Source organism: Aspergillus glaucus, assembly GCF_001890805.1.
Source record: "Aspergillus glaucus CBS 516.65 unplaced genomic scaffold ASPGLscaffold_15, whole genome shotgun sequence".
Lineage (NCBI taxonomy): Eukaryota > Fungi > Ascomycota > Eurotiomycetes > Eurotiales > Aspergillaceae > Aspergillus > Aspergillus glaucus.
In genome coordinates, this window is record NW_019170467.1 from 181,370 (window position 1) to 205,836 (window position 24,467).

The 24,467-nt window shown below is 50.2% G+C and overlaps 8 protein-coding genes across 8 annotated transcripts; 4 read left to right on the forward strand and 4 right to left on the reverse strand.

Annotated features, from left to right (window-relative positions):
- The first annotated feature begins 145 nt into the window (after positions 1 to 145).
- ASPGLDRAFT_49138 (putative NTP binding protein) lies at positions 146 to 2,879 on the forward strand. The gene is made up of 2 exons (XM_022547040.1): positions 146 to 797; positions 827 to 2,879. The coding sequence occupies exons 1-2, from the start codon at positions 431 to 433 to the stop codon at positions 2,575 to 2,577; spliced, it is 2,118 nt and encodes a 705-aa protein (XP_022399053.1). The 5' UTR covers positions 146 to 430; the 3' UTR covers positions 2,578 to 2,879.
- Positions 2,848 to 3,424, reverse strand: ASPGLDRAFT_67825 (uncharacterized protein; the record flags this gene model as incomplete). The annotated part of the gene is made up of 2 exons (XM_022549194.1): positions 2,848 to 3,197; positions 3,232 to 3,424. 2 exons carry the CDS (start codon positions 3,422 to 3,424, stop codon positions 2,848 to 2,850), a joined length of 543 nt encoding a protein of 180 aa, XP_022399054.1.
- Positions 3,425 to 3,494: 70 nt separating this feature from the next.
- On the forward strand, positions 3,495 to 4,316 carry ASPGLDRAFT_27208 (uncharacterized protein; the record flags this gene model as incomplete). Its single annotated transcript, XM_022543641.1, has 1 exon — positions 3,495 to 4,316. One exon carries the CDS (start codon positions 3,495 to 3,497, stop codon positions 4,314 to 4,316), a length of 822 nt encoding a protein of 273 aa, XP_022399055.1.
- A 45-nt stretch (positions 4,317 to 4,361) lies between these two features.
- Positions 4,362 to 5,061, reverse strand: ASPGLDRAFT_531052 (uncharacterized protein). Its single transcript, XM_022547902.1, has 3 exons — positions 4,828 to 5,061; positions 4,606 to 4,768; positions 4,362 to 4,549 (listed from the first exon to the last, which is right to left on the reverse strand). The coding sequence occupies exons 1-3, from the start codon at positions 4,897 to 4,899 to the stop codon at positions 4,407 to 4,409; spliced, it is 378 nt and encodes a 125-aa protein (XP_022399056.1). The 5' UTR covers positions 4,900 to 5,061; the 3' UTR covers positions 4,362 to 4,406.
- A 1,249-nt stretch (positions 5,062 to 6,310) lies between these two features.
- ASPGLDRAFT_130340 (methylenetetrahydrofolate reductase (NAD(P)H) MET13) lies at positions 6,311 to 8,271 on the reverse strand (the record flags this gene model as incomplete). The annotated part of the gene is made up of 3 exons (XM_022540960.1): positions 6,311 to 6,453; positions 6,507 to 7,378; positions 7,445 to 8,271. The coding sequence occupies 3 exons, from the start codon at positions 8,269 to 8,271 to the stop codon at positions 6,311 to 6,313; spliced, it is 1,842 nt and encodes a 613-aa protein (XP_022399057.1).
- A 416-nt stretch (positions 8,272 to 8,687) lies between these two features.
- On the forward strand, positions 8,688 to 10,118 carry ASPGLDRAFT_49141 (orotate phosphoribosyltransferase). The gene has a single exon (XM_022547041.1). It carries the CDS (start codon positions 8,983 to 8,985, stop codon positions 9,730 to 9,732), a length of 750 nt encoding a protein of 249 aa, XP_022399058.1. The 5' UTR covers positions 8,688 to 8,982; the 3' UTR covers positions 9,733 to 10,118.
- A 3,160-nt stretch (positions 10,119 to 13,278) lies between these two features.
- On the forward strand, positions 13,279 to 20,902 carry ags2 (alpha-1,3-glucan synthase Ags2; the record flags this gene model as incomplete). The annotated part of the gene is made up of 6 exons (XM_022544778.1): positions 13,279 to 13,629; positions 13,687 to 13,862; positions 13,927 to 19,932; positions 19,986 to 20,191; positions 20,285 to 20,795; positions 20,854 to 20,902. The coding sequence occupies 6 exons, from the start codon at positions 13,279 to 13,281 to the stop codon at positions 20,900 to 20,902; spliced, it is 7,299 nt and encodes a 2,432-aa protein (XP_022399059.1).
- A 531-nt stretch (positions 20,903 to 21,433) lies between these two features.
- luA (3-isopropylmalate dehydratase LEU1) lies at positions 21,434 to 23,984 on the reverse strand. Its single transcript, XM_022547042.1, has one exon. The coding sequence runs from the start codon at positions 23,878 to 23,880 to the stop codon at positions 21,559 to 21,561; it is 2,322 nt and encodes a 773-aa protein (XP_022399060.1). The 5' UTR covers positions 23,881 to 23,984; the 3' UTR covers positions 21,434 to 21,558.
- Positions 23,985 to 24,467: the final 483 nt, after the last annotated feature.

Sequence of the window (24,467 nt, forward strand, 5' to 3'; positions counted from 1 at the left end):
CGAGTGCCTTCGAACGGGACCGAAGAAAAGACTACGACGCGGCTGGGCCCTAATGAGATGCCGCAGACCAGTCCATCCGGGTTAGCTACGAAGCTGCCGTTGCCCAAGAGCTTCATGGATAAGGGCAAAGGCAAATGGAAGGACAAGCAGCCATATGTCGAAGATGAGGAGGAGGAGAAGGATGGGAGGCCAAAGCACAAGCCACTCCAGAAGTCGGACACACCCCCCTCGACAACTGAAAATACCCCGGAAAAGCCGACGGAGAAGACCCACGATCACCATTGGAGCAAGATCCGTGGGAAGCTCGATAAGGACTCGCCGTTGCTACAAAAGAGCAAAGAGAAGCAGAAGGAATACTACCAAGGGGCTTACCAGAAAATCAAATCATTTGCGAACGGCCCGCGAAACGAAACACCTAAGAACAAGAAGTATGGTGAAGCCAATGCGAGCGACACCAAACTTCCTACACCAGGAACATCTGGTATTCCTAGTCCTAGCAATCGGGCTCGGAGTGCTTCTGGAGGTATCACTCGCACCCCAGCTATCCGTCAGCCTCCGAAGCAGAAGGAACAGCAGCAGCAACAACAACAACAACAACAACAACAACAGCAGCAGCAGCAGCAACAGCAACAGCAACAGCAACAAAAATATGAGCACCCCGCTCTCCAGATTAAGAAATCCCCTTCCCGACAGCCGTCTGAAATCACCGATAACACTACCGATTCATCCGCCCATTCACAATTTTCTACCTCGTCAGTCTCAGGTCGTGCTAGCTCGAATACCGAGTGGGAGGATAAGTTCGTGGTCAATATGCCATCGGCTACAGAACCAAACCCGCCATTCCTGACGGCTCAGCAAATCGTTGAGTTTCAGAAGAGCATGGAGAAGGTGCGACGAGAGGGAGGAGATATGCTTCATCCTGATACTTGCCCTAGCCCGCGTACCACGACACCAGAGGGCAAGACCGATACATCAGAGAAGACATCTGAGCGTGACGATTCTAACCCGGAAGACAAAAAGCAATACAAGACAAATGGCAATGCCACCAACCCTCTACAGCCTGGAAGGTACTATTCGCCCGAAGAAATCGGAAAGAAACGGTGCAGCACAATATGGGAGGAGGCTCCTTCGAAAACGAAGCAAAAAAATCCCGACGCTACTCCGGATGGCTCCTTCTTGGGATGCAAAGAGATCGGTCCAGGAGAGAAGAATCCAGATGAGATCCTATTCTTCTCGACCACGACTGAGCGCCCGAAAGTCATCGATATCTCAGCACCGATTTCGAGGAAGCCAAGAGCGAAAACAAAACCGACTGGTCATCGTGTCCCTGGAGATATGGATGACAATATCATGGCGTATAGGGAATGGAGATCTCTCTCCGATAACTTGATGAATGGTCAACGATCAAAGCAGGCTCCCAAGACCATGTGTCAAGAGCTCGTGTGTCAGCCGCAGGGAAAAGGCCAGGCGCCAAAAACCTCTGGGAAGGAGAATTCGCGGAATTCACTCGCCGCGGACAGCAAGGACAACCTAAAAGAAGACGATATTTTCATGAACACGGCAACTGTCTCGCGCGCTCCAGTCATGGCTAGCGGTAAGACAAGATATAAGAGATCATCCTCGCAGCTACCACAATCAAACTCTCGAACCACTGGCGACTCGACACCAACGTCTCGGGAACCTATATCGAGGTCACCACCGTCTGGGCTACGGCGAGGAATACCAAGGCCACGCGAAAAGAACGACGATAATCAAAACATTCCCTCCAAGTCTCCGTCAAATATCACAAACATTTCCATTAACAAGACCCGCGGGAAAACCGAGCGGAACTCTGAATCTCCCCGAGGTATCCGTGGGATCATGCGCTTTCCGGGAATGGGGAAGTCATCCACAGAGCAAAGCACGAGCACGAATAAACGCCAGTCATCGATGTCGGTTCCGATGAGCAAAAGCAGCAGCGGGGAAAAGAGAATTATTTCCGGCCCATCTCTGGTCAACTCCGAAACGTCTTGTAAGAACGTGTCTCCAGTCTCATCGATTACCCCAGAAGAAAATGACAAGGTTTCGAGCACGAGAATCGTGGACGCCGAACTCGATGGGGAAGCCAAACAGACAGCGCAAGACGCTACGGCCGATCCTCCCGACAATGCTGAGAACAGTGACAACGAAGACGCAGCATACCCCCTGACACTAGCCCTCCTCTTCGACATCCTAATCCTCTCCATCGCATACATTCAACGCCTCTCCAGCGATTTCCTAGGCAACGAGTGTCCGCAGGTGATCTTGCAAAGCGTTGTGAAGATGCTTGAGCACTGCGCCCACGTCACCAGACACATCTCCCTCGCCTTCTCCACATACAGATCCACAGGGTCCTGGCCAAAGTCGGGCAATGGGGATCTTTGTGATTCCCTCACAGATATAGCGCAGGCCGCTGTTTATCTTATTTCGCTGGGGTTCATGATGATTATCATTGGCAGGGCTGCTGGGTATGTGGTTATTGTGGGGAGTTGGGTGGTATGGATGGCGAAACCTTTTGGGTGGGCGCTTGGGTTGGTGGCTAGAGCGCTTGTGCCGTGATTCGATGCGACCAGCAAGCGTGTTGAAGCTTGGTGAACCATTTATGGTTGGTTATTTGCTTCTGTGTTGCTTTCTATAGTTGTCTTCTTCTTAAGATTGTATTATCAGTTAGTTATAGTTAGATTGCATAGCATTAACAGGTCACCCTTGTCGTATAGTCCCGCTTGCGTAACAAAGAATTAGGGTTAAGAAAGCTTCTCCCGAGAGTTTGCACAGTGCTCCGTACAAGAGAGCCTCATGCATTTAAAAACAGCCCTTGGGAGGCTCTCATCATAGATAGACTGTCCCATTCTGCGGCATTTCTACCTCCCCACTAGAAAACGTGCAATGCCCAATCTCAGCCTCAATCTCTCCCGGGATAAGAGTTTCAACTCCCCACTTCAACGGTTGATACTCTGCTCCTAGCTTCTCTGAATCGTCATCCCCATCGCTAATGTCATCGTCCTTTTCCACATACGAGGAATGGCATGCAGCAGCAATAGCCAGACTGCAACTTCCAGCAACCGGCATTCCCGATTTGAACCGTCGACAACCCATCCCGATAAGACAGGTCAGCATAAAGACACCCACTGATACACTGCTGATGATTCCAATGGGCGAATAATCACATGTCGCTGAATCTAAAAAGGGGTCTCTCGTTATCAAGGCCGTGACCCCGGATGGCAACGACATAAAGGCTCTGTGATATGAGCCAGTGGAGGAGGCCGGAGCATGCAATGAGCGGAAAAGCGTAGCGGTATGGAAGGGATAGAAAATAAGTATTTCGTTGGTGACCGCGGAGGAAGGTTGAGACGCGTAGACCTTTCCGGTGCATGGAGTAACTGCTCCATTCAGCAGCCAGGGCCATGCTGGTCCATACACTGTTCGCCATAAAGTAGATAATTGAGAAGATAAGTTGAGGGACGTTCGCAATCAGTATGTTTGGAATTATTGTCCTCGGCCAGTATAATCCTTTGATGAAGGCTATGGGCTCGATTGCTGCCAAACCAACGAGCCAGTTGCTCGCATGTGCAACCGAATCTTCTCTTTCCAGGTTGGTACAGAAATCGGCAAATGGTACCCTGCAAAAACTAGCACCATACGACTGCATTTCTGAATACGCTTCATATTACCAGACCAAGTACGGCAGTTTGGTACTGATCATGGAGAACCTGAACATGACCAACAGCAATGTCTCTGTGCGCCCACCAGAGAGGATTTGGACCGATGACTTTGTTCTGTTGACTGTCGAGAGAGTGATGGATACTTCCGCAAATGAAGTGCCTTATGCATGGATGTGCGATAATTCTCTAGCAACTATTACCGAGCGGCAGAACTGTCCTTCGAAGATTTCAGAGATGTCGCAAATGCAATCCCTTTCCAATGACTGGAAGGTGCATGGCAGAAAAGTTAACTACTGCTTGGCTGAAGCGCTGCCTCAGACGCGTACGCTCGAGTTTAGCTTTTCTTTGGCGCTGATAGTGATTATTGCCAATTTGGTAAAAGTGATTGTGATCGGTGTGACTGCGTCTCATCTCAAGCGTGCTCCTCTTTTGACGACTGGGGGTGCGGTGGCTTCTTTTATTAAGCGACCTGATGAAGTTACAAAGGGCAAGTGCCTGCTCTCAAGAGGATCTGTGTCAGGACCACGGACCAAAGATGACCAACTCCGGTATAACGAGAAGCCAAGACGGTGGCGGTCATCGTTATCAGCTCAACGATGGACTGCCTGCTTTTTATCATATGTACTTTGCCCGTGAATATAAATAAACCCTTCCCTATTGTGGTGTACTCATTGCCAATATCAATAGGTACTTTATCTCGATATCTGCTTGTCTTGGCCTCCTGGGTTATGGGCACGTGAAAGATGGAAGAATGATTCCGGAACAGGGAGGGGAGATCTTGAGAGCTTTTGAGGGAAGAGAAAGTGGGATTTCCCATGTATACTTGGTATGAATTTCCAGAGATTGTTGAGTAAACTGTTGAGTTGTAGCTTTTCCACCGTCAGTTACCTATCGACGCGCGGATGGTGGGAAGTGCAAACCCTACAATAGATGCAACGGGAGGGATGAAAGAACAAGACAGGACCATAGCAATAATTTGAATTTGGTATACTTCGGAGATTCCGTATACTAGGTGCTCCGATATCAAGCCAGCGGTTGCTTTGATGGGCACGGTCCAAATCCTTTCTGGTAGGCGCGCAGAGACATTGCTGTTACCAACATCAGCAATTTTTGGACACTCATTACCGAATGTGTCTTATCAACGTACCATTGTAAAATTGCTCCCGGCCAGCATAAGTGTGCTTAAGATATTGATCACCAAATGAGCACCTGTGCCCATCCGCTTCGCCTGGTCACAATCTCCGGTGTAAAGAACTGATTCGTTCTGGGACGAGTTCGCCCATGAAAAGAATCTCACGTTGACACAAAGAACAACAAAGCATATTACCGAGTTCAGATAGAGACTGCCCTTCCAATTTCCCAGACTGTCTCTGAATCTGCGTGTTGGGGCTGGGGTTGGATTGGATTAGCATCCTCGTCGTGGACTGCCAGCTGATCATGATTTCGCCGCAGGGAGATGAGCTCAATCATGTTCGCCTTTCTTGGGGGCATGTTTCCGGTTGATAATGAATTTGAAAGAAGTAAAAGCAGAATGTTATGATGAATGGAGGCGGTATTTATATGCGAAAATGAAGTAGCTCTGTTTCCCTGGGGAAGGCTGTGTGTAGGAGCTTACCTCTTGGCGCGGCTCACTCGTTCAACCCAATCCCTTGGGACAAGAAATCGCTATAATAATAGAAAAGCATACAGACGAGGCGACAAATAGAGACACTTTTCTCGGGTTTGTCTAACCCTAATCCGTTGATCATCAGCATAGATGCGGCGGTTCGCAAGGCTGGCAGCCTGATCCCTGAAACGAAGATGCAGGGGCAACGATCAACCACAGATCGTGCAAAGGTATTCGTTTAACCAGTCGAGATCTGTGATGAAACGCTCTTCCCTGTAGAAATTCACTTGATCAGTTGATATCTGCTTTGTTGCAGATAGTGGATGGTTGAAGGTGTTAAAGATATGAGGGATCTGCGAGGACACACATGAGATCGCGGAAAGAGAAGGTGAGATTGAATGCGTCCCCAACACTTTCAAGAGTCAATAAAGATAAATAAACAGCTTATGTTCTTTTGCTTTTCTATAGGTATCTTATTCAGAGGTATCTGTATCACAGATTTCTATCGCCCCTGCTGTCCACCACATCACACCTTGCCAGTAGTCTTTCCGAAATAGACAATATACATAACCAAGAAACAAGAGATGCATCGAAGAAAATACATCGAACCATCCAAACAGAGACTCCATATCCCGTGTTGAAGAGGATCACACTTTTTGAAGCACCATGCACATTTGCAACCCAACTCCGTCGAATCCGTAGTGTTGAATAAACCAGCCCTTTTCGTAATCCGTTTCCGTCTATCGGAAGAGAAGAAAAAGAATAATTATGTTGAATGTAATCGTTAAAGAAAAATAATGCGGGGGTATATGTTGTTGAAGTCAAATCGCTCGCTAAGAAGAAATCGTTGAGAGGTCTTCAGTCATGTCACCATAAACACGTTGCAATGCCTGGAAATGTAATATCGTTGAGATAGATGTTGAATTAGTATAGCATTAGAGGTTGAAGGTAGGGATTTCTCGGTCAAAGGCATTCATATCGAGTACTGAATGCTATCCGAGGGTCGCGATTCCGCAGCGCTCATTTAGTTGGCTGCGGCAGCCTCCGCTGGTGCTCCGTTCTGTTGAGGTACCGGTGCATCCCCGGAGACTTTAACGTCAAGATCCTTGACGTTCAAGCCATCAAATAACTTATAGATATCGTAAGTGTTGTGGAAATCGTTGTTGACTGTTTCCAAGTTAGCATCTACACGGCATTCAAAAAGTCCAGAGAGAACATACCAATGTTGACGAGGGACCAGTTGTCCACGAGGTTCTGGATCAACTTCCTACTTGGGCTGGCGGCGTCGTGGCATTTGGCCCAGTCCTCGCCCAGACGATAGGCCTCATCCTTCCAGGCCAGGAAACTGACCGTTTCCACAATAGTGGGTTGGATGACCTCGCGTCCCGCGAAAATACCCCATGTCAGCGCATTCGGGCTGTCAAGAGTGTTCGTTCTTAGCTCGCCAGTCTTCGAGACGGCGTGGTATGTCAGGTCCACGTTCTTCTCGATGCGCGAGATCAGCTCATCAACCACGTCGTTGGGCACCAACAGCTCGAGGTATGCTTTCTGGTAGACGTAGCCGTTCTTTGGGCCCCATCCGTGCACTGGGTGTGAGGACTTGGCACCATTGACAGCAGGCTGCGAGTTAATTGTAAGGAAGCCTCTACTGTTGAGGTTGATCAGGTTTTCCATGATGGCATTGGCCTCCCCTGAGATGGCGGTGTCACTCCATGGCAGTCGCGACAGCTGGCCCTTCAAATAGCGAATAAAAATGGTCGTAATGTCTTGCACAGACTTGGGTTCGCCCCACAACTTGATGTTCTGCTCGTTCGTACCCTTCAGGCCTACACCATAGGCATCAAGCTCACCAAATGCAGGTGATCGGGAGTCGGTCCAACGGCCGTTCGGGTACTCGTCCCAAGTCTGAGTACGCGCAATGTAGGACGAGTTCCTGTTGCGCCAGAAGATAGGGCGAACATCCTCTCCGCGCCGCTTGAGACCAAGCGACGGCCGCCATGGGAGAGGTTTGGGGAGCGGTGTCTCTTCCGACGGGACAAGATTCAATTCTTCGAGGACCAATTGTGTCGCTTGTTGGAGGTTCATCGTGTAGCTATTTCATTCCTGTTAGTTTTCCCTTCTCTATTTCTTCGTATGGACATGCGATGGCAAGACTCACAAATGAAGATGCTTGATCAACCCAGAATCGAGAAGTCGCCGGCACATATTAGCAATCAGAGTCTTTCCGATATCCCTCACGGCTGCATCATCATTCTTCACGGGCTCAAGGGCGTCAAGCCAGTCTTGAGGAATATGAGCCTTTGTCCAGTTCGCACGTCGGAGGAATGCCGCGTATGTTTGAATGGGCATGATACCCGGGAGAATAGGAACGGCGATACCCTTAGCCCGGCACTTCTTAACCCAGTTGATAAAAGTGTCCGTGTCGTAGAACATTTGTGTAATCACAAATGAACTTCCTGCATCAATCTTCTCCTTCAAGTGATCGATCAAGAGATCAACATCCGGGTTGTCGTCCGCGCCTTCCGGATAACCTCCCACGCCAATATCGAAGTGGTTGCCATATTTGTCCCGGATGTACTTAACAAGATCTTTCGCGTAGCGGAATCCTCCATCAGCTACTTCCCAATGCTCCTTGTCACGCGGCGGGTCACCACGCAAGGCCAAGATGTTGGTACACCCAGCCTTGTATGCAGCGTGGAGAGCAGCATCTACTTTCTCCCGCGGCATGTCCGTGCATGTCAGGTGCATACAGGTTTCCAGTCCATACACCGATTGAGCAACATTCACCATTTCGCAAGTCAGATCGGACAGTCGACCACCGGCGCCCCAGGTGACATCGATGAACTCGGGACCGAGAGAGTGCATGCGATCCATTCTGTCGTAGAGGTTCTGCACACCTTGGGCCGTCTTCGGAGGGAAGAATTCGAACGAGATGCCCGTCTTCCCGTTGGCCTCATTCTGGGCGAGCTTTTCCTTGACGTGCATTTCGAATAGCTAACTGTATTCCGCGTCAATCAGCAACTGAAACAACATCAATTCGAGCGTATATATTCCAAAGCTTACCAAAAATAACTTTTTGGGAGAAAAATCCAGGATAGCCTGAGCTTTGGCAATTCTCCGGTCCGAGCCGTGCTTAGGACGTGCTGACAAGAATCCCCGCACTGCACAGGCGAGAAATAGAACAAGAAGCAAGATATAACAAACAATAAGGATAGCCCACGAAGAAAAACGGGGACTGGGCACAATAAAGAGGAATTGAGGAAGGGAGAGAAGAGCGAAGGAGACGGGGAGAATGTCCTCGAGCGGAGAGCGGAGGGGTTGGTCACGTGACTGGTCTCGGCCCCGATGCAGTGTTACTTAGCAGCAGGTTTTCCAGCAACTTCAGGCATTTAACAGAGATTCGGAATGTTTATGATCTATTTCTCGTAGCTAAAACCCTTACTTGAATATAGAGTGAATGCGCATAGACATGCCATGAAAATGGCGGAGAGCGTCGCAAAGCCCCTCATTCCTTTGCGATACCGGATGGGGAAATCCAGAAAAAATCTCACGAAACTGCCTCTTGATCTTCAATTCACCGCTGTCACTTCTCTACCCCCACAACCGCCTTGATTACTATACCCCCAATTCACCCTTGGCCTCTTTTTTGAGCAACGACCGGAAGTTCCCCGTCTACGAAAAGACAAAGCCCACACCATGTCGGCCGCAACCATCCCTCCCCCCGCCGCGGACCAGGACTACAAGGCGACGCTGCTCCCGCTCCTGATGTCCAACAATGTCCTTTCCTTCGGATCCTACGTGCTGAAGTCCGGCCGCGAATCTCCCTACTTCTTCACCTCGTCGCTCCTGCACACGGCCCCATTGCTCCGCGCGACCTCCGCCGCCTACGCCAGCGTCCTGGCCGCCGAACCCTTCGTCAGCACTGCTGCTGATGGCACCAAAACCCCGAACTTCGATATCGTCTTCGGTCCTGCCTACAAGGGTGTTCCGATTTGCGCTGCCGTGGTGAACGAGTTGGCCGTGCGGGACTCACTGTCCCCCTCGCCCAAGGGAACCTGGGATAACGTCAGCTACTCTTTCAACCGCAAAGAGGCCAAGGCGCACGGCGAGGGAGGAAACATCGTCGGTGCTCCGTTGAAGGGCAAGCGGGTGGTTATTGTCGACGATGTCATCACCGCGGGTACTGCGCTGCGCGAGGCCGTGGGTATCATTGAGAAGGAGGGCGGTATTGTGTCGGGCGTTGTCATCCTGCTGGATCGGGAGGAGAGAGTCAGTGACGCTGAGTCCAAGAGCGCTGTTGGTGTTGCCCAGAGAGACCTGGGTGAGAACATTCCCATCCGCGCGGTCATTGGTCTTCACGACTTGATTGAGAAGTTGGGTGGTCAGATTGGGGAGGGCGAAGTGCAGCGGTTGAAGGACTACCGGGGTCGTTATGGAGCGGAGTAAACTCCATTATTCTCTACGTGTCTCGGTGGATGACTTAGAAAATGATACCAATGAATTGTATACTTTCATATTGTCACGGTCAGGGAAGGCAAAGCTTTCGAGATACTGATATGTCTTATCTCCCAAGCTTTTGCATACACATGGTACTTTGTCTAAAAGTATCTCGTGTGGGTTCGTAGGCAAGTGGGCTTGGATGAATGTTGATCAGAGTGCTGTCAAAGCAGCTATATATAGCAGTGACGCTGTACTGAAACGCCGTATGCCCGACCCAAAGATCCGGACTGGATATATGCAATCTACTTCATTCCGGTTTCTTTTTGTACTGTTGGAAATGCAATTACAATACATTTTTAAAGGACCTATACTAAAATATACGAACTGCCAATATTAGGGAATACTGTTTTTGCTTCAAATTCAGGATCTCGGTATGCATAAGGACGGAGTAATATACATATTTCTGTACCTGTGAACTGTGCATGCAGTGCTATATTTATGTCGGTTGAGGTGATAGCCCGAGATATTCAATTGACAGCTTGGCTATCTGATTCCAATTGTAATATCGTCCGACAATCCTGTTCCTTTGAGTGCCATGCCATGTACAGAACATCAATTGACACAGCACATCCGACCGCGATGTGCGAGTGCATGAGCTGCTGAACTATGATGCATATCTCACAAAGTTAAGGGTCCGGTGGCGCAGTCTTTAGGACATGAAAATTTAGAAGAGTAGTAATCGTTTGACTTTCCTAGTCGTTGATATCACCATATCAGTCTTGACTATGCCGGTACCTGAGCTTTACTCCGGAAATATACTTCGCAAGTACCCTTCTGAGTCTAGCTTCTTCTCGATGCTCTGTTTTTAGCATCCTTCCGTACGTGATTGGCCAGGTTCAAAACGCCGAATTTTTCCAGTGGCTTCAAGTGGGTCTGATAGGAAAAACTAGTCTCACTTCTCGAGTGTCACGATGGTGCCAGAAGTACTAAAAACGGCGATAGCTCGGCCGGAACAAGCCGCCAGCGAAAGCATTTTCCTGGTTTGGTAGGGACCGGAAATTGGCAGAGTCCGGGAGTGAAGGTATCACGGTTAGAGAAAAGTTGTTTGCTGAGTTTGTGACATTACAGCAGGATGGTAAATAATGACCAAGACACCGCAAGATAAGGTGTTCGTCCCCAAGTGATCATCCTGATCATCAAGCGATCATGAAGGGCTGACTGTCAAAGTCCCTTTAGGAACCGATTGCCGGTTGAGTGGAGCGCGCTAAAGCCATACGGCGCTGTTGCCGAATCGAGAGCCGCGCTAGTCGGGCGCTAACCAAAAATTGTTTCGGCGAAATCGGTCCCTGACGCTTGGATCGTCGCCAAGTTAGGCTTAGCGCCGGTGTCAACCCTATTTTTACTTTTTCGTATTGCGTATTATCCTGTAATTTTCGCAAATTGATATCTCTACACAGCTCTCAGCACAGAGTAAAGAGCCTAGTGTATTGATTTCTAGAGAAATTTGACTACATTTACATTGCAGCCGTACCATGTACGAGCCGGAGAAACTATTCAATTCAATGCGTAGGAAAAAGCCGATATGGCTACCGTATAAGCAAGGGATCCTATTTGTTGCCAGATCGAATTTTCCAGGTAATAGAACATGGAGTACGGAGTCGAATAATCTATAAAGCTGGATGTTATCCCCGGATCGTCGAGGATCGCCATAATGAATATCGTCATCGAGTGATTTTGCTTTCTGGTCTCCTACTCATTTGATCTCTTTTGCTCTAACCGGATGATGCCTCTCGAGGTATACGGAAATTTCAAACGCCGCTATACGAACCACACAAGTGAACTCACACTAGGAAAGCAATAGTACAGCAGAAGGAAGACGTCTGTACTCCGTAGTAGCACGTTCATCTGAAGCACTCCGTACAGCACCCGGGAAAGTACCGAGTGCCTTACAGCCACATACAGCCTCATTAAAGAAAATTATTTACTGATAATAGAGCCCCTTCCGAAGCACTCCCAAACGGCTAATTCCAGTTTCCCCCAAATTATCCCGGCAAGGAGCCGGATTTTGGTTGTGTAATCATACCCATTCTTGGACCCTTGCCCAGTGTTACCGCTAATCTAGTTTCCGAGAGCCCGATTGGTTAATCATCTGCAATCCACGTTTTGTAGGGTTCGTTTGCCGACCTAGATAGGATATCTCCTGTATGTTCATCCATGTATTCCATAGACTTTCTATATCCGAGAGTTGGATCGGTGCACAGCTTTTCTCTCTCTTTTTTTCTAGAACGTGGGAACTATCGTTTTGTGACGAGATAGTAGTTTTATCGATTGTCTCTGCACTGTATTATATTAGACCGGAGATTTTAAATCTCGCTTAGATAGGGATGCAAAACAAATGGCAAAACTAATCAATCCGGCAAGTGGGTTGGCCGACGCTGACTCGCCGGGTTTCATAGCTAGCCCTGCCAAGGACGATGCGTTAAGAATAACCCCTACGGATGCAGCATCATAGCACAATTTGTGCCATACAGATGGCAGATAGCAAGACATTGACAAATGCAGTAGCAGCCTGCCGATTTGGGCTTATTGTCATCTACGTTGCCTGACATAAAAGCACGTTAGGGAGACCTGAAGTTGTGCCTCCAAAAAAACATTCTAACACATTGCTAGCTTTGATACACCACCACCATATCTCAATTTGTCTTCTTCCACCGCTCTTCAATTTTGATAAACAATGCATTGTCCGAACTTTGGATACATCCAATGTCGGTAACGCCGTGTAAGATACCGAACGAACCGGGTCCACTAGACCCACATGTACCGTAAATAGCGTACCAGATCGAATATCACGTATTTTTTTTTTTTTTTTTCTCTCCCTCGGCCGTCTTGCTTCGATATGGATTAATTTGCCCTTCCCCCAACATTAGGTTTGGATCCTGTCTTGGAATAGAAATGGATGGAATAAAAAGAACCAAATCAGGTCATCGTGAGCCGTTAGTGTCCAACGAGATGGACCATCCCCACAATGCTCCGAAAGGTTCCTCATATCCCTACGGACCAGAACTTCTGCTAGAAGCAGAACCAGAGCAAGAAAAGAGGCTCAGCAAAGACGAGCTAAGATCAATCAGTCCCTCGCTGCCTGGTTCTCGGAGGTTATCATTCACCGCTCTTAATCGTCCATCTTCCTTTTTCTCTTCTCTGTATCTCTCTTCCTGCAAGTGATTGATCTTCTTAGGCTTGCATCTCTTCTGCTGAAACCTTTTCCCTCTTTATTTATTTCTCTATCTTACTATCTCTCGTTTCTGTCTTCTATTTTTGAACAGCTCGTATCTCTTCGTTCGTTTTTTCGTTTAACTTTCGGTCTCGTGTGAGCTTCTTCAGAATCGCCACTACCGGAGTTCGGGATCCTGGGATATATTATAATCACGTCCTCACTCGACCTCTCACCATCTCTTTCACTCGTTTCTATCACATCCTCTAACATCGCCTTCGATTACGACACATGACTGACGCATAGAACGATAAACACGGTACAATCGAGCTGCCGCCAACATGAGGTGGGGGTCTCCAAGTGCGTTGCTTGCGTTGTTCGCAACAACAGTAGTGGGCTGGCCCTACGATGAGTCCTTCCTCCAATACAACCTCAACCAGAACAAGACCGCGACCAACGCCGCAGATTACTGGATCGACTGGCCGGATCACACATATTTCCCCTCGCCGGATAACTGGCGGTCCCCTGTATATACCCTCTTCCTGGACCGGTTCGTCAACGGCGACCCCGAGAACGATAACATCAATGGTACCCTCTTCGAGCACGACTTGAAGTCGAATCAAATGCGTCATGGTGGTGATGTCGCTGGATTGGTTGATACGTTGGACTACCTACAAGGAATGGGTATCAAGGTGAGCTTTCATCTTCTTTTCCGCTTTGTTATAGCGGAACGGAGCTAATATGAGCAGACCATTTACCTTGCAGGAACGGTTTTGATGAACCAGCCATGGGGCTCGGATGGTTACTCGGCTTTGGATACCACTCTGTTGGATCAGCACTTTGGCAACATTGACGCATGGAGAAAGGCAATCACCGAGATTCACAACCGTGGTATGTACGTCATTTTTGACAATACCATCGCAACGTAAGTTCAGCCTTCTCTATTGTTTAGTATAGTGAGGGCCCCTCAATACTGACTAAATCTATAGTATGGGTGACCTGATTGGCTTCAAGGGCCACTTGAATGAAACCACGCCGTTCTCAGTCAAGGAGCACGAAGTACTCTGGAAATCTAATCGTCGTTATGCCGACTTCGATATCGGAAACACCTACAACCAAACTTGCGATTATCCTCGATTCTGGTTCGAGGACGGTTACCCAGTCGAGTCGTCTGTCACGGACCAACTGAAAGGCTGCTTTGACAGTGACTTTGACCAGTACGGTGACCGTGAGGCCTTTGGCGTTTTCCCTGACTGGCAGCGTCAGCTGGCAAAATTCGCCTCCGTCCAGGACCGTCTCCGTGAATGGAATCCCAGCGTTAGAGAACGACTGATCCGACACTCCTGCATGATCATCCGCGCTTTCGATATCGACGGTTTCCGTTACGATAAAGCCACACAGGCCACCGTGGATGCTCTGGGTGACATGTCGAGCGCTTACAGAGAGTGTGCCCGGGAAGTTGGTAAAGAAAACTTCTTTATCGCCGGTGAAATCACAGGCGGAAACACCTTTGGTTCCATCTATCTCGGCCGTGGCAGGCAGCCCAACCAGTATCCTGAGAGTGCTGAAATGGCGGTTACCATGAACAATATGTCGGCCCAGCAATACTTCTTGCGAGAGCATGGCCACGAGGCTATAGATGCGGCGGCTTTCCACTATTCGGTGTATCGTTCCCTTACTCGGTTCCTGGGAATGGATGGTAACCTGGCTGCGGGTTATGATACGCCGGTTGACTGGACCGATGCCTGGAACCTGATGCTTGTGTCTAACGACATGATCAACGCAAACACGGGAAAATTCGACCCCAGACATATGTACGGCGCAACTAACCAGGACGTTTTCCGTTGGCCTGCCATCCAATACGGTGTCGAGCGACAACTCTTGGCTTTGTTCATCACGACCCTGCATCTCCCCGGTATTCCGATGCTTTTATGGGGAGAAGAACAAGCGTTCTACATCTTGGATGCGACAGCTTCTAACTATATCTATGGACGTCAGTCGATGTCGCCCGCCACCGCATGGAAAACGCATGGTTGCTTCAGTCTCAAGTCGTCTCAGTACTATCAATGGCCCCTCGAAGCAGCGTTGGAAGGTTGCCACGACGAAACAGTCACGTACGATCACCGGGATCCCTCGCATCCTGTGCGAAACGTCATCAAGCACATGTACCAAATGCGCCAGCAATATCCCGTGTTGAACGATGGATGGCTTGTTCAGAAGTTATCTAACCGGACACGAGACATTTACCTGCCCGGTTCCAACGGCACTGCGACGGAGACAGGCATGTGGTCCATTCTCCGAGACGTGTACGGAGAGCACCAAGATCTGGGATCCGATGCGGATAACCAGCCAGTTTGGCTAGTGTATCAAAACGACAACCACACCCTGGAGTACCAGTTCGACTGCAGCGACAATGACACGGCATTGATATCTCCTTTCCCCAGCGGGACCACGGTGAAGAACTTATTCTATCCGCATGACGAAAAGGTTCTGAAGGACGGCCCGAAAAAGCTTCGTCTAAATGGCTCCACGGAGACCAACGGATGTTTAGACAGCTTGACATTGAGTGCGTATGAATTTAGGGCCTATGTCCCCAAAACTCAGTTCTCTTCGCCTCGTCCCATGATCACCAAGTTTGAGCCCGGTCATGACGCGCCCCTACTATCTACAGTGCTCCCCAACACCTATGAAGATGTCGATGTCAAGATTTATTTCTCCACCGAAATGGACTGTGATTCCGTCACCAAGTCGATCTCGTTCAATTCATCCACCGAGGCTGACAAGACTGCCTCTTTCGATACCAACAGTGTCAATTGCAGTTCAATCGCTGTTGACAAGACTTCCTGGCCTGGTCAGATTCCAAGTGCATGGTATTGGTCGGCAACAGTGAAGGGTGTCTACAACGGCGTCCACCGTTTGACAGTGAAAAACGCAACTACCACTGATGGAGCTTTCACGGATGCCGTCGACCACTTCCTCATCCGCATTGGACAGCGTGATAACCCGATGTTGTACCCTTCGGCCAACTATTCCAGCAGTTTGCTTCACCGGACGGACAACGGAACCTTGTTCATCCAACACCACGCGGCCGGAGCCGACAAGTACCGCTATTCGACGAACTGGGGTAGCACATTTTCGAAGTGGATCCCGTACACCGGTGGAAATGACACTATCGAAGAATTGGAATGGTCAGGAACCAAGAAGCAACGGTGGCAAGGAAAGCACATCCGTGTCGAGTACTGGAATAAATGGACCGGTAGCAGCGACTACGCTCAAGAGGGTGACACCGATTGGGACGGCAAAGGCGAGCGACGATTCCCCCACCTTTTCTTCAACGGTCCTTACAACCAATACGGGTACGATGCTGGCTTGCACAACGTGGTTGAACAGGATAAGGATGGGCTGTGGAAGTACCGATTCGTGTCCGAGTGGCCTGCCCAAGGTCAATTCAACATCTGGGGCATGGATCCGGATGGCAAGCCTGACGAAAGCTATGTGTACGGAGATGCTGATGGTGATGCGATTCTGGACCGTCTGCCGCCATCCTCGCTCAGTGCAACTCTTGTCAATGTCACGGACCATCCTCCCTCCCCTTACCTGGCGTGGAGATTCCACGTTAATGACGCTACCATGAAGTTCGAGCTTGTACCCGTAGGCTCGAAGTATGCCCAGATGGCCATGTACTTCCTGTTTTGGCTCATGCCAATCGTGACGGCGGCCGCATGTGTGTACGTATTCATGAAGTCGTTCTACCAGATCAAGTTCAACCAGATTGGTGTCAGCGAAAAGAAAGGGCTCCTTCCTCTTGCCCTCCGCCGGAAGTTGAAGAGGCGCAATCCCGAAGAGGGCGAAGCGATGAATCCTTTGATGCGTCTCGCCAACAAGTCCGGTTTTCTCCAGAGCACATCCGCATTCGGTGCGGCGGGCAAGGACCGCCGAAAAATGGCCCTCATCGCTACTATGGAGTACGACATTGAAGACTGGGCTATCAAAATCAAGATCGGTGGTCTCGGTGTGATGGCTCAATTGATGGGAAAGCACCTTGGCCACCAGGACCTCATCTGGGTTGTTCCTTGTGTTGGAGGTGTGGATTACCCCGAAGATCGTCCAGCCGAATCCATGTTCGTCACCGTTTTGGGCAATCCATACGAAGTCAAGGTCCAGTACCACACGTTGAACAACATCACCTACGTCCTTCTTGACGCTCCTGTGTTCCGCCAGCAAACCAAGGCTGAGCCCTACCCGGCCCGCATGGACGACTTGGACAGTGCCATTTACTACTCCGCGTGGAATCAGTGTATTGCGCATGCGATCAAGCGATTCCCCATTGATCTGTACCACATTAACGATTACCACGGCTCCATTGCTCCGCTTTACATTCTTCCTCAAACCGTTCCTGTTTGTCTTTCTCTCCACAACGCTGAATTCCAGGGTCTGTGGCCTATGCGTACCCAAAAGGAGAAAGACGAAGTCTGCTCGGTCTTCAACCTCGATATGGATATCGTGAGTCGCTACGTCCAGTTCGGTGAGGTTTTCAACCTGCTTCACGCGGGTGCGAGCTACCTCCGTGTTCACCAGCAAGGCTTCGGTGCAGTCGGTGTGTCTAAGAAGTACGGAAAACGGTCTTATGCTCGTTATCCCATCTTCTGGGGGTTGAAGAAGGTTGGCAACTTGCCTAACCCCGACCCCTCGGATACTGGAGAATGGAACAAGGAGCTGCCCAAGGAAAGCGACATTCAGGTTGACCCCGATTACGAATCGAACAGAGGCGAATTCAAGCGTCAAGCACAGGAATGGGCCGGTCTTGAGCAAAACCCTGACGCGGATCTTCTGGTGTTCGTTGGAAGATGGTCGATGCAAAAGGGTGTCGACCTTATCGCTGATGTAATGCCTGCCGTTCTCGAAGCCCATCCCAATGTCCAGTTGATCTGTGTTGGTCCGGTCATTGATTTGTACGGAAAGTTCGCGGCATTGAAGCTCGAGCATATGATGAAGATCTATCCCGGACGTGTCTTCTCTCGACCCCAGTTCACTGCGCTCCCGCCCTTCATTTTCTCTGGTGCTGAATTCGCTCTGATCCCTTCTCGTGATGAGCCGTTCGGTCTTGTTGCCGTCGAGTTCGGTCGTAAAGGTGCTCTTGGTATCGGTGCCCGTGTTGGTGGTCTCGGTCAAATGCCTGGTTGGTGGTATAATGTCGAATCTACGACTACTGCCCATCTTCTGCACCAGTTCAAGGTCGCCATCGACAGTGCCCTTAACTCGAAGCTTGACGTCCGCGCAATGATGCGTGCACGATCTGCCAAGCAGCGGTTCCCCGTCGCCCAATGGGTTGAGGACTTGGAAATCTTGCAGGCGACCTCTATTCGCGTTCACAACAAGGAACTGGTCAAGTCTCACGGACAGCCTTATACGCCATCTGGTTATAGCACGCCAACCGCGGGCACTGGTTTATTGGTCTCGCCTATCTCTTCTCCCGGAGCTATGACTCCGACAGGATTGCAGACACCACCTATTGCGCACTCGAGGGAAAGCAGCTACAGCAATACCAACCGTCTCAGCACTCTTGGCCCGCAGCAACGGAACACAATTGTTTACAGCACTGATCCAACACCCAGTCCCAGCGCCAATGAAAAGCCCAAGTCCGGACTCAGTCGACAGCTTTCACTTGGTGTCCGCTCTGGCCCTGGTCACTCGCACCGTCGGGGATTGAGAAAGAGCAACATCCTAGCAGTCGAGGAGAATTCGACCCATGTCATGACCGATGCGGAAGAGGAAAGCGACGACGACAATATCCCCAGCTACTACGGAGAAGATGAATACACGCTCACTCCCGAACAAGCAGGGGAAGGTCGCCGGATGGAACTCCAACAGCAGCAACAGGCCGCTACCCATGGTGGACTGTCGCCCTTCCACGCCACCATCCCTGCGCAAAACCGACACTTCAGCCAAGGATCAACTGCGACAAGACAATCTGTCGCCTCAACGACGCCGGGGGCATTTGACGACGGTCTTCTGGCCCCTATCAGACCCTTCGCTGAACCTGGGAACCGTCTTAGCAGCTCCTCTGTGCTTTCCGTTGACTCCGTTGTTGGTGACAAGAAGGACTTCAAACTACAAAAAGTCGACCCGTTCTTTACTGACAGCTCTGGTGAATATTACCGGGTGTTCGAGAGCCGACTCCAGGATCTCAATGGCTCGAACTCTGAGACGCAGCTCTGTATTGAGGTGTTCTTGGTGAAGAGTGAAAAGAAATGGTTCGACAAGTTCAGGGACGCAAGGCTAGGACGCAACCATTCTCCGGCTCCTTCTATCTTCCGTGGTAAGCGTGCTATTTCGCCAGCTGGTTCAATCTCCAACGACGATTCGGCCTCGCGCGACAGTGGTGGCGAGGAGAACAAGGAAGCCGATGAGTTCTTGCTTGGAAAGGACTACGTCCCTCCGACTGGTCTCAGGAAATGGATGCAGCTCCGCATTGGCGATTGGCCGGTCTACTCGCTTTTCCTTGGTTTGGGACAGATCATCGCGGCGAACTCGTACCAGATCACGCTACTTACTGGTGAAGTCGGTCAAACAGCCGAGAAGCTCTATGGTATCGCGACTGTGTACCTGGTCACTTCGATCATCTGGTGGTTCATGTTCCGATACTTCAAGTCTGTGGTCACGCTCTCACTTCCTTGGTTCTTCTACGGTCTGGCCTTCATTCTGATCGGTGTCGCTCACTGGGAGGGCAACGAGTTCAATCGCGGTTGGATTCAAAACGTCGCCAGTGGTGTGTATGCCACTGCATCGTCCAGTGGTTCCATCTTCTTCGCTCTCAACTTTGGTGATGAAAGCGGTGCTCCTGTGAAGGAATGGGTGTTCCGTGCTTGTGTTATTCAGGGTACTCAGCAGGCCTATATCATTGGGCTGTGGTACTGGGGATCAACCCTTACCAAGGCGACTGCCGATGGGATCGTTAATCCTCAAGGGAATATCACAAACACCTGGAAAATGACGTACGTTCTATCCTTTCCCATTCTTTCAATAACTCACTAACGAGAAAATTTAGTGCCATCTGTTTACCGATTGCAGTCTTCCTCTGGGTAGTTGGACTGCTTATCTTCTACGGCCTGCCAAACTACTACCGCCAAGCACCAGGAAAGGTCCCGTCGTTCTACAGATCCGTCTTCAGACGCAAGATCATCCTCTGGAACTTTGCCGTTGTGATCATCCAAAATTGGTTCCTCAGTGCACCATACGGTCGTAACTGGAGCTGTAAGTCCCCCCAACAAACCATTGTAATAAAAAAAAAAAAAAAAAAAAAAAAAAAAAAAGAAAAAAAAAAAAAACAAAGCTAATAAGACACAGTCCTCTGGAGCTCCCAACACGTGCACGCCTGGCAAATCGGCATCCTCTGCGTTGTCTTCTTCGGCGCCGTCTGGGCAATCTTCCTCTTCCTCCTCGGCTACCTCTCCAAATCCCACTCCTGGATCCTCCCCGTCTTCGCCTGCGGTCTCGGAGCCCCCCGCTGGGCCCAAATATGGTGGGGTGTCTCCGGCGCTGGCCTCTACCTCCCCTGGGCCGGCGGCTACACAGCCGGAGCACTCGTCTCGCGCAGTCTGTGGCTGTGGCTCGGTGTTCTGGATACACTGCAGGGAGTGGGTTTCGGTATGATTCTGCTGCAGACGCTGACGCGGATGCATATCTGCTTTGCGCTTATTGTCTCGCAAGTGCTGGGTTCGATTGCAACGATCTGTGCGAGGGCATTTGCGCCGAATAGTATCGGGCCCGGCCCGATTTCGCCGGATATCACGGCTGGTGCCAGTTCCCTGGCGAATGGGTGGTTCTGGATTGCTCTTATCTTCCAGTTGTTGATTTGGTAAGCCCTCCTTCTTTCACGACAGACTCTTTTATGCATGTATTAACGATCTTTGCAGCGCTGGATTCCTGTTCTTCTTCCGCAAGGAGCAACTCTCGAAGCCATAAGCATGATTTTTCGCTTGCTTGTTCTCGACTATATTCACGACTTTACTTATGTATAATACATCATTAGTTGGTGTTAATTACCGCCGTTTGATACCCTCTCATCCATGGCTTATGTGTTGATCTGCGATTTCGATATATAGCCTTTTTTTTTTTTTTTTTTTTTTTTGTTATTTTGATTATCTGTTCTTGGGAAAACTTTATTTCTTATTGCATTTGCGAAGATTAACTTGGTGGATATGTGTATAATATTGTTCATTCTGTATTTGGAGTGTGAAAAGGGAGGAAGCTATCTATTCGCATATATTTCATGCCTATTTTTAATTTTCTGTTGCTTATTTACGAATGAATGGATGCGGATGTAGAGAGAAGCAACTCGTACATAATCCATAAGCCTCTTTAACATGTCTGACCGTGAACTACAAGATAAAGAAATCGTACATCGTATATCATCATTATATTCAAACCTAGAATGCATAACTATCCGGTATACTAAGGAAGATCCCAAAACAAACCCCGATGCAAAGAAACAGCCCCCTAAGAACCAGTGCACTTTTCGAAACAAACCAAGCAAAGCAAAGCAATTCGTATAAACGGTCATATCAGAGTATCCGGATCCCGAAGATAGGGCCCGAGTCATAAAAACAAGTGAAACAACTTTACCACTCCAGCGGCTCGTTCTTGACATCACCACGGTTGGTCTTGGGCGTGGGCGCGGCCTCGACCATGGTGGCGCCACGGGGACCGCGCTTGAGGTAGGCGCTGCCGTCCAACCAGGGGGTCTCGAGGGTGCGCTTGGTTTCGAATGTGCGGATCTTGCCCTCGAGTTGAAGAGTAAGACCGATGTCGTCGAGGCCGTTGGTGAGGCAGTGCTTGCGGAAACTGTCGACTTCGAAGTCGGCGAGCTTGTTGCCCTGTGCGTCCTTGATTTGCTGGTTGGGGAGGTCGATTTCGAGTTCGCGACCGGCACGGGCTTCGTCGGCGATCTTGGCGAGAAGGGCCTGGTCGGAGACGACGACGGGGAGCATGCCGTTCTTGAAGGTGTTGTTGAAGAAGATATCGGCGAAGGAGGGGGCGATGATGCACTTGATGCCAAAGTCGAGGAGGGCCCAGGGGGCGTGCTCACGGGAACTACCGCAGCCGAAGTTGGGGCCCGTGACGACCAGGATGTTGGAGTTGCGGTAGATGCTCTGGTTCAGGATGAAATCTGGGTTTTCGGTGTTGTCGGGATGGTAGCGCAGTTCGTAGAAGGCTGCGCTGCCGAGACCGGTGCGCTTGATGGTCTTGAGGAATTGCTTGGGGATGATGGCGTCGGTATCGACGTTGGCGCGGTCGAGGGGAGCGGCGATGCCCTTCAGGACGTGGAACTTAGGGAGACCGGTGCTGGTCGAGGCACCACCGGCGGAGGTATTGGTGTGGGGCTCGTTGTCGGCGGGAAGGTCCATGATGCGGTCGAACTCCTCCTCCGACTCGGGCTCTTCGTGGGTCTGCTCGACGTCCACCTTGGGCTGAGCCTTACCCAGGACTGGGCTGGCGACGACGTGCTCGCGGACGTCAGCCAGCTTACCGACAATGGCGGCGGTAGCAGCCATGGCGGGGGACATCAGGTGGGTACGGCCACCAGCACCTTGACGGCCTTCGAAGTTACGGTTGGAGGTACTGGCACAGCGCTCTTGAGGCGACAGGATGTCAGGGTTCATACCCAAGCACATGGAGCAACCAGCCTCTCTCCACTCGAAACCAGCATCGGTGAGGATCTTGTCAAGACCCTCAGCTTCAGCCTGCTGCTTGACCAGACCGGAACCAGGGACAATCATGGCGCGCTTAATGTTGGAGGCGATCTTCTTGCCGTTCACCACCTTGGCAGCGGCGCGCAGATCCTCAATACGGGCGTTGGTGCAAGAACCAATGAAAACCTTGTCCACCTGGACGTCCTTGAGGGGCGTACCGGCCTCGAGACCCATGTACTCGAGAGCACGCTTGCAAGAGGTCTTGCGGTTCTCATCCTCAAAGTCATCAGGGCCTGGAACGACGCCATTGATGGGAGCAACATCCTGTGGAGAAGTACCCCACGAGATGGTAGGGATGATGTCCTTGCCATCGAGCAGGACGGTCTTGTCATACACGGCACCATCATCCGACTTCAAGCTGGACCAGTAGTTGACGGCCTTCTTCCACTGAGCACTGTCGTACTTGGGAGCTAGGGGACGGCCCTTGAGGTATTCAAAGGTAATCTCATCGGGTGCGATCATGCCAGCACGCGCACCAGCCTCGATGGACATGTTACACATGGACATCCGGGCTTCCATGCTCAGACCACGGATAACAGAACCACAGAACTCAATGACGGCACCAGTACCACCGGCAGTACCAATAACACCGATAATGTGAAGAACGACATCCTTACTGGTGACACCGGCAGGCAGCTCACCATCGACCTGGATACGCATGTTCTTGCTTCTGCGAGAGATGAGGGTCTGGGTAGCGAGAACGTGCTCGACCTCAGAGGTACCGATACCGAAGGCAAGGGAACCAAAGGCACCGTGTGTGGAAGTGTGACTGTCACCGCAGACAACGGTGGTTCCGGGGAGGGTGAATCCTTGCTCAGGACCGATGATGTGGACGATACCCTGACGCTTGTCACCCATTCCAAAGTATGTGAGATTGAAGTCCTTCACGTTGTCTTCGAGGGTCGAACATTGAATCCGCGAGTCATTTTCTTCGATGAAGGCGTCAACGTTCTTGAAGTTCTTGCGGGAGGAAGTAGGAATGTTGTGGTCAACGGTGACCAGAGTGCAGTCCGGCCGGCGGACCTTTCTGCTGGCATTCTTAAGGCCTTCGAAGGCTTGAGGAGAGGTGACTTCGTGGACAAGGTGTCTATCGATATACAGCAGAATCGTGCCATCTTCCTGCTCGTTGACGATGTGGGCGTCAACCACCTTATCGTAGAGGGTCTTGGGCTTCTTATCAGCGGCAGGCATGATGAATATACAACAAGGAGAACAGGCTAACAAGAAGAATCAAGACTAATAGTAGCAAGATATGAAAGATAGTGAGGATTGGAGGAAAGAGGGAGGAGATGAATGTCCTTTACTACTGCCTGTCACCGCGATGTCGCTCGAGGGGCTGCTCCGATCTCGGCTGGTCAGCCTTCTTTTGCCACTGCTTGATTGGTAGATCTGATGGGTCCACTACCCCGACACCGGTGCCACTCCCCCCATTTGGGCTTAGCTGAGGCGCTTATCCGCGGTAATCCTTCTTCAGATCCTGCCGCCGATTACGGAGACTAATTGAGGCTTGCTGATTGGTGGTACTACATCTTACCCTAAAACTGAACCTGGGGATGGTTTAGTTCTCGACAATTTTCATTTATTAGTTATTATTATCATTTCTGGTGACTATGGTGTGGAAAACAAAAATTCCCATTGTAGTGTACCAATAAGAATTCAGTTTTCAATTCCCCATAAGTATGCCTCGTAAAAATAATGTACACATAGATTTGTCCAAGTTCCAACTGATTTTTCAGGAGAGGAAACCGTACTTCATGAGATGCAAGAAGGGGTAAGTT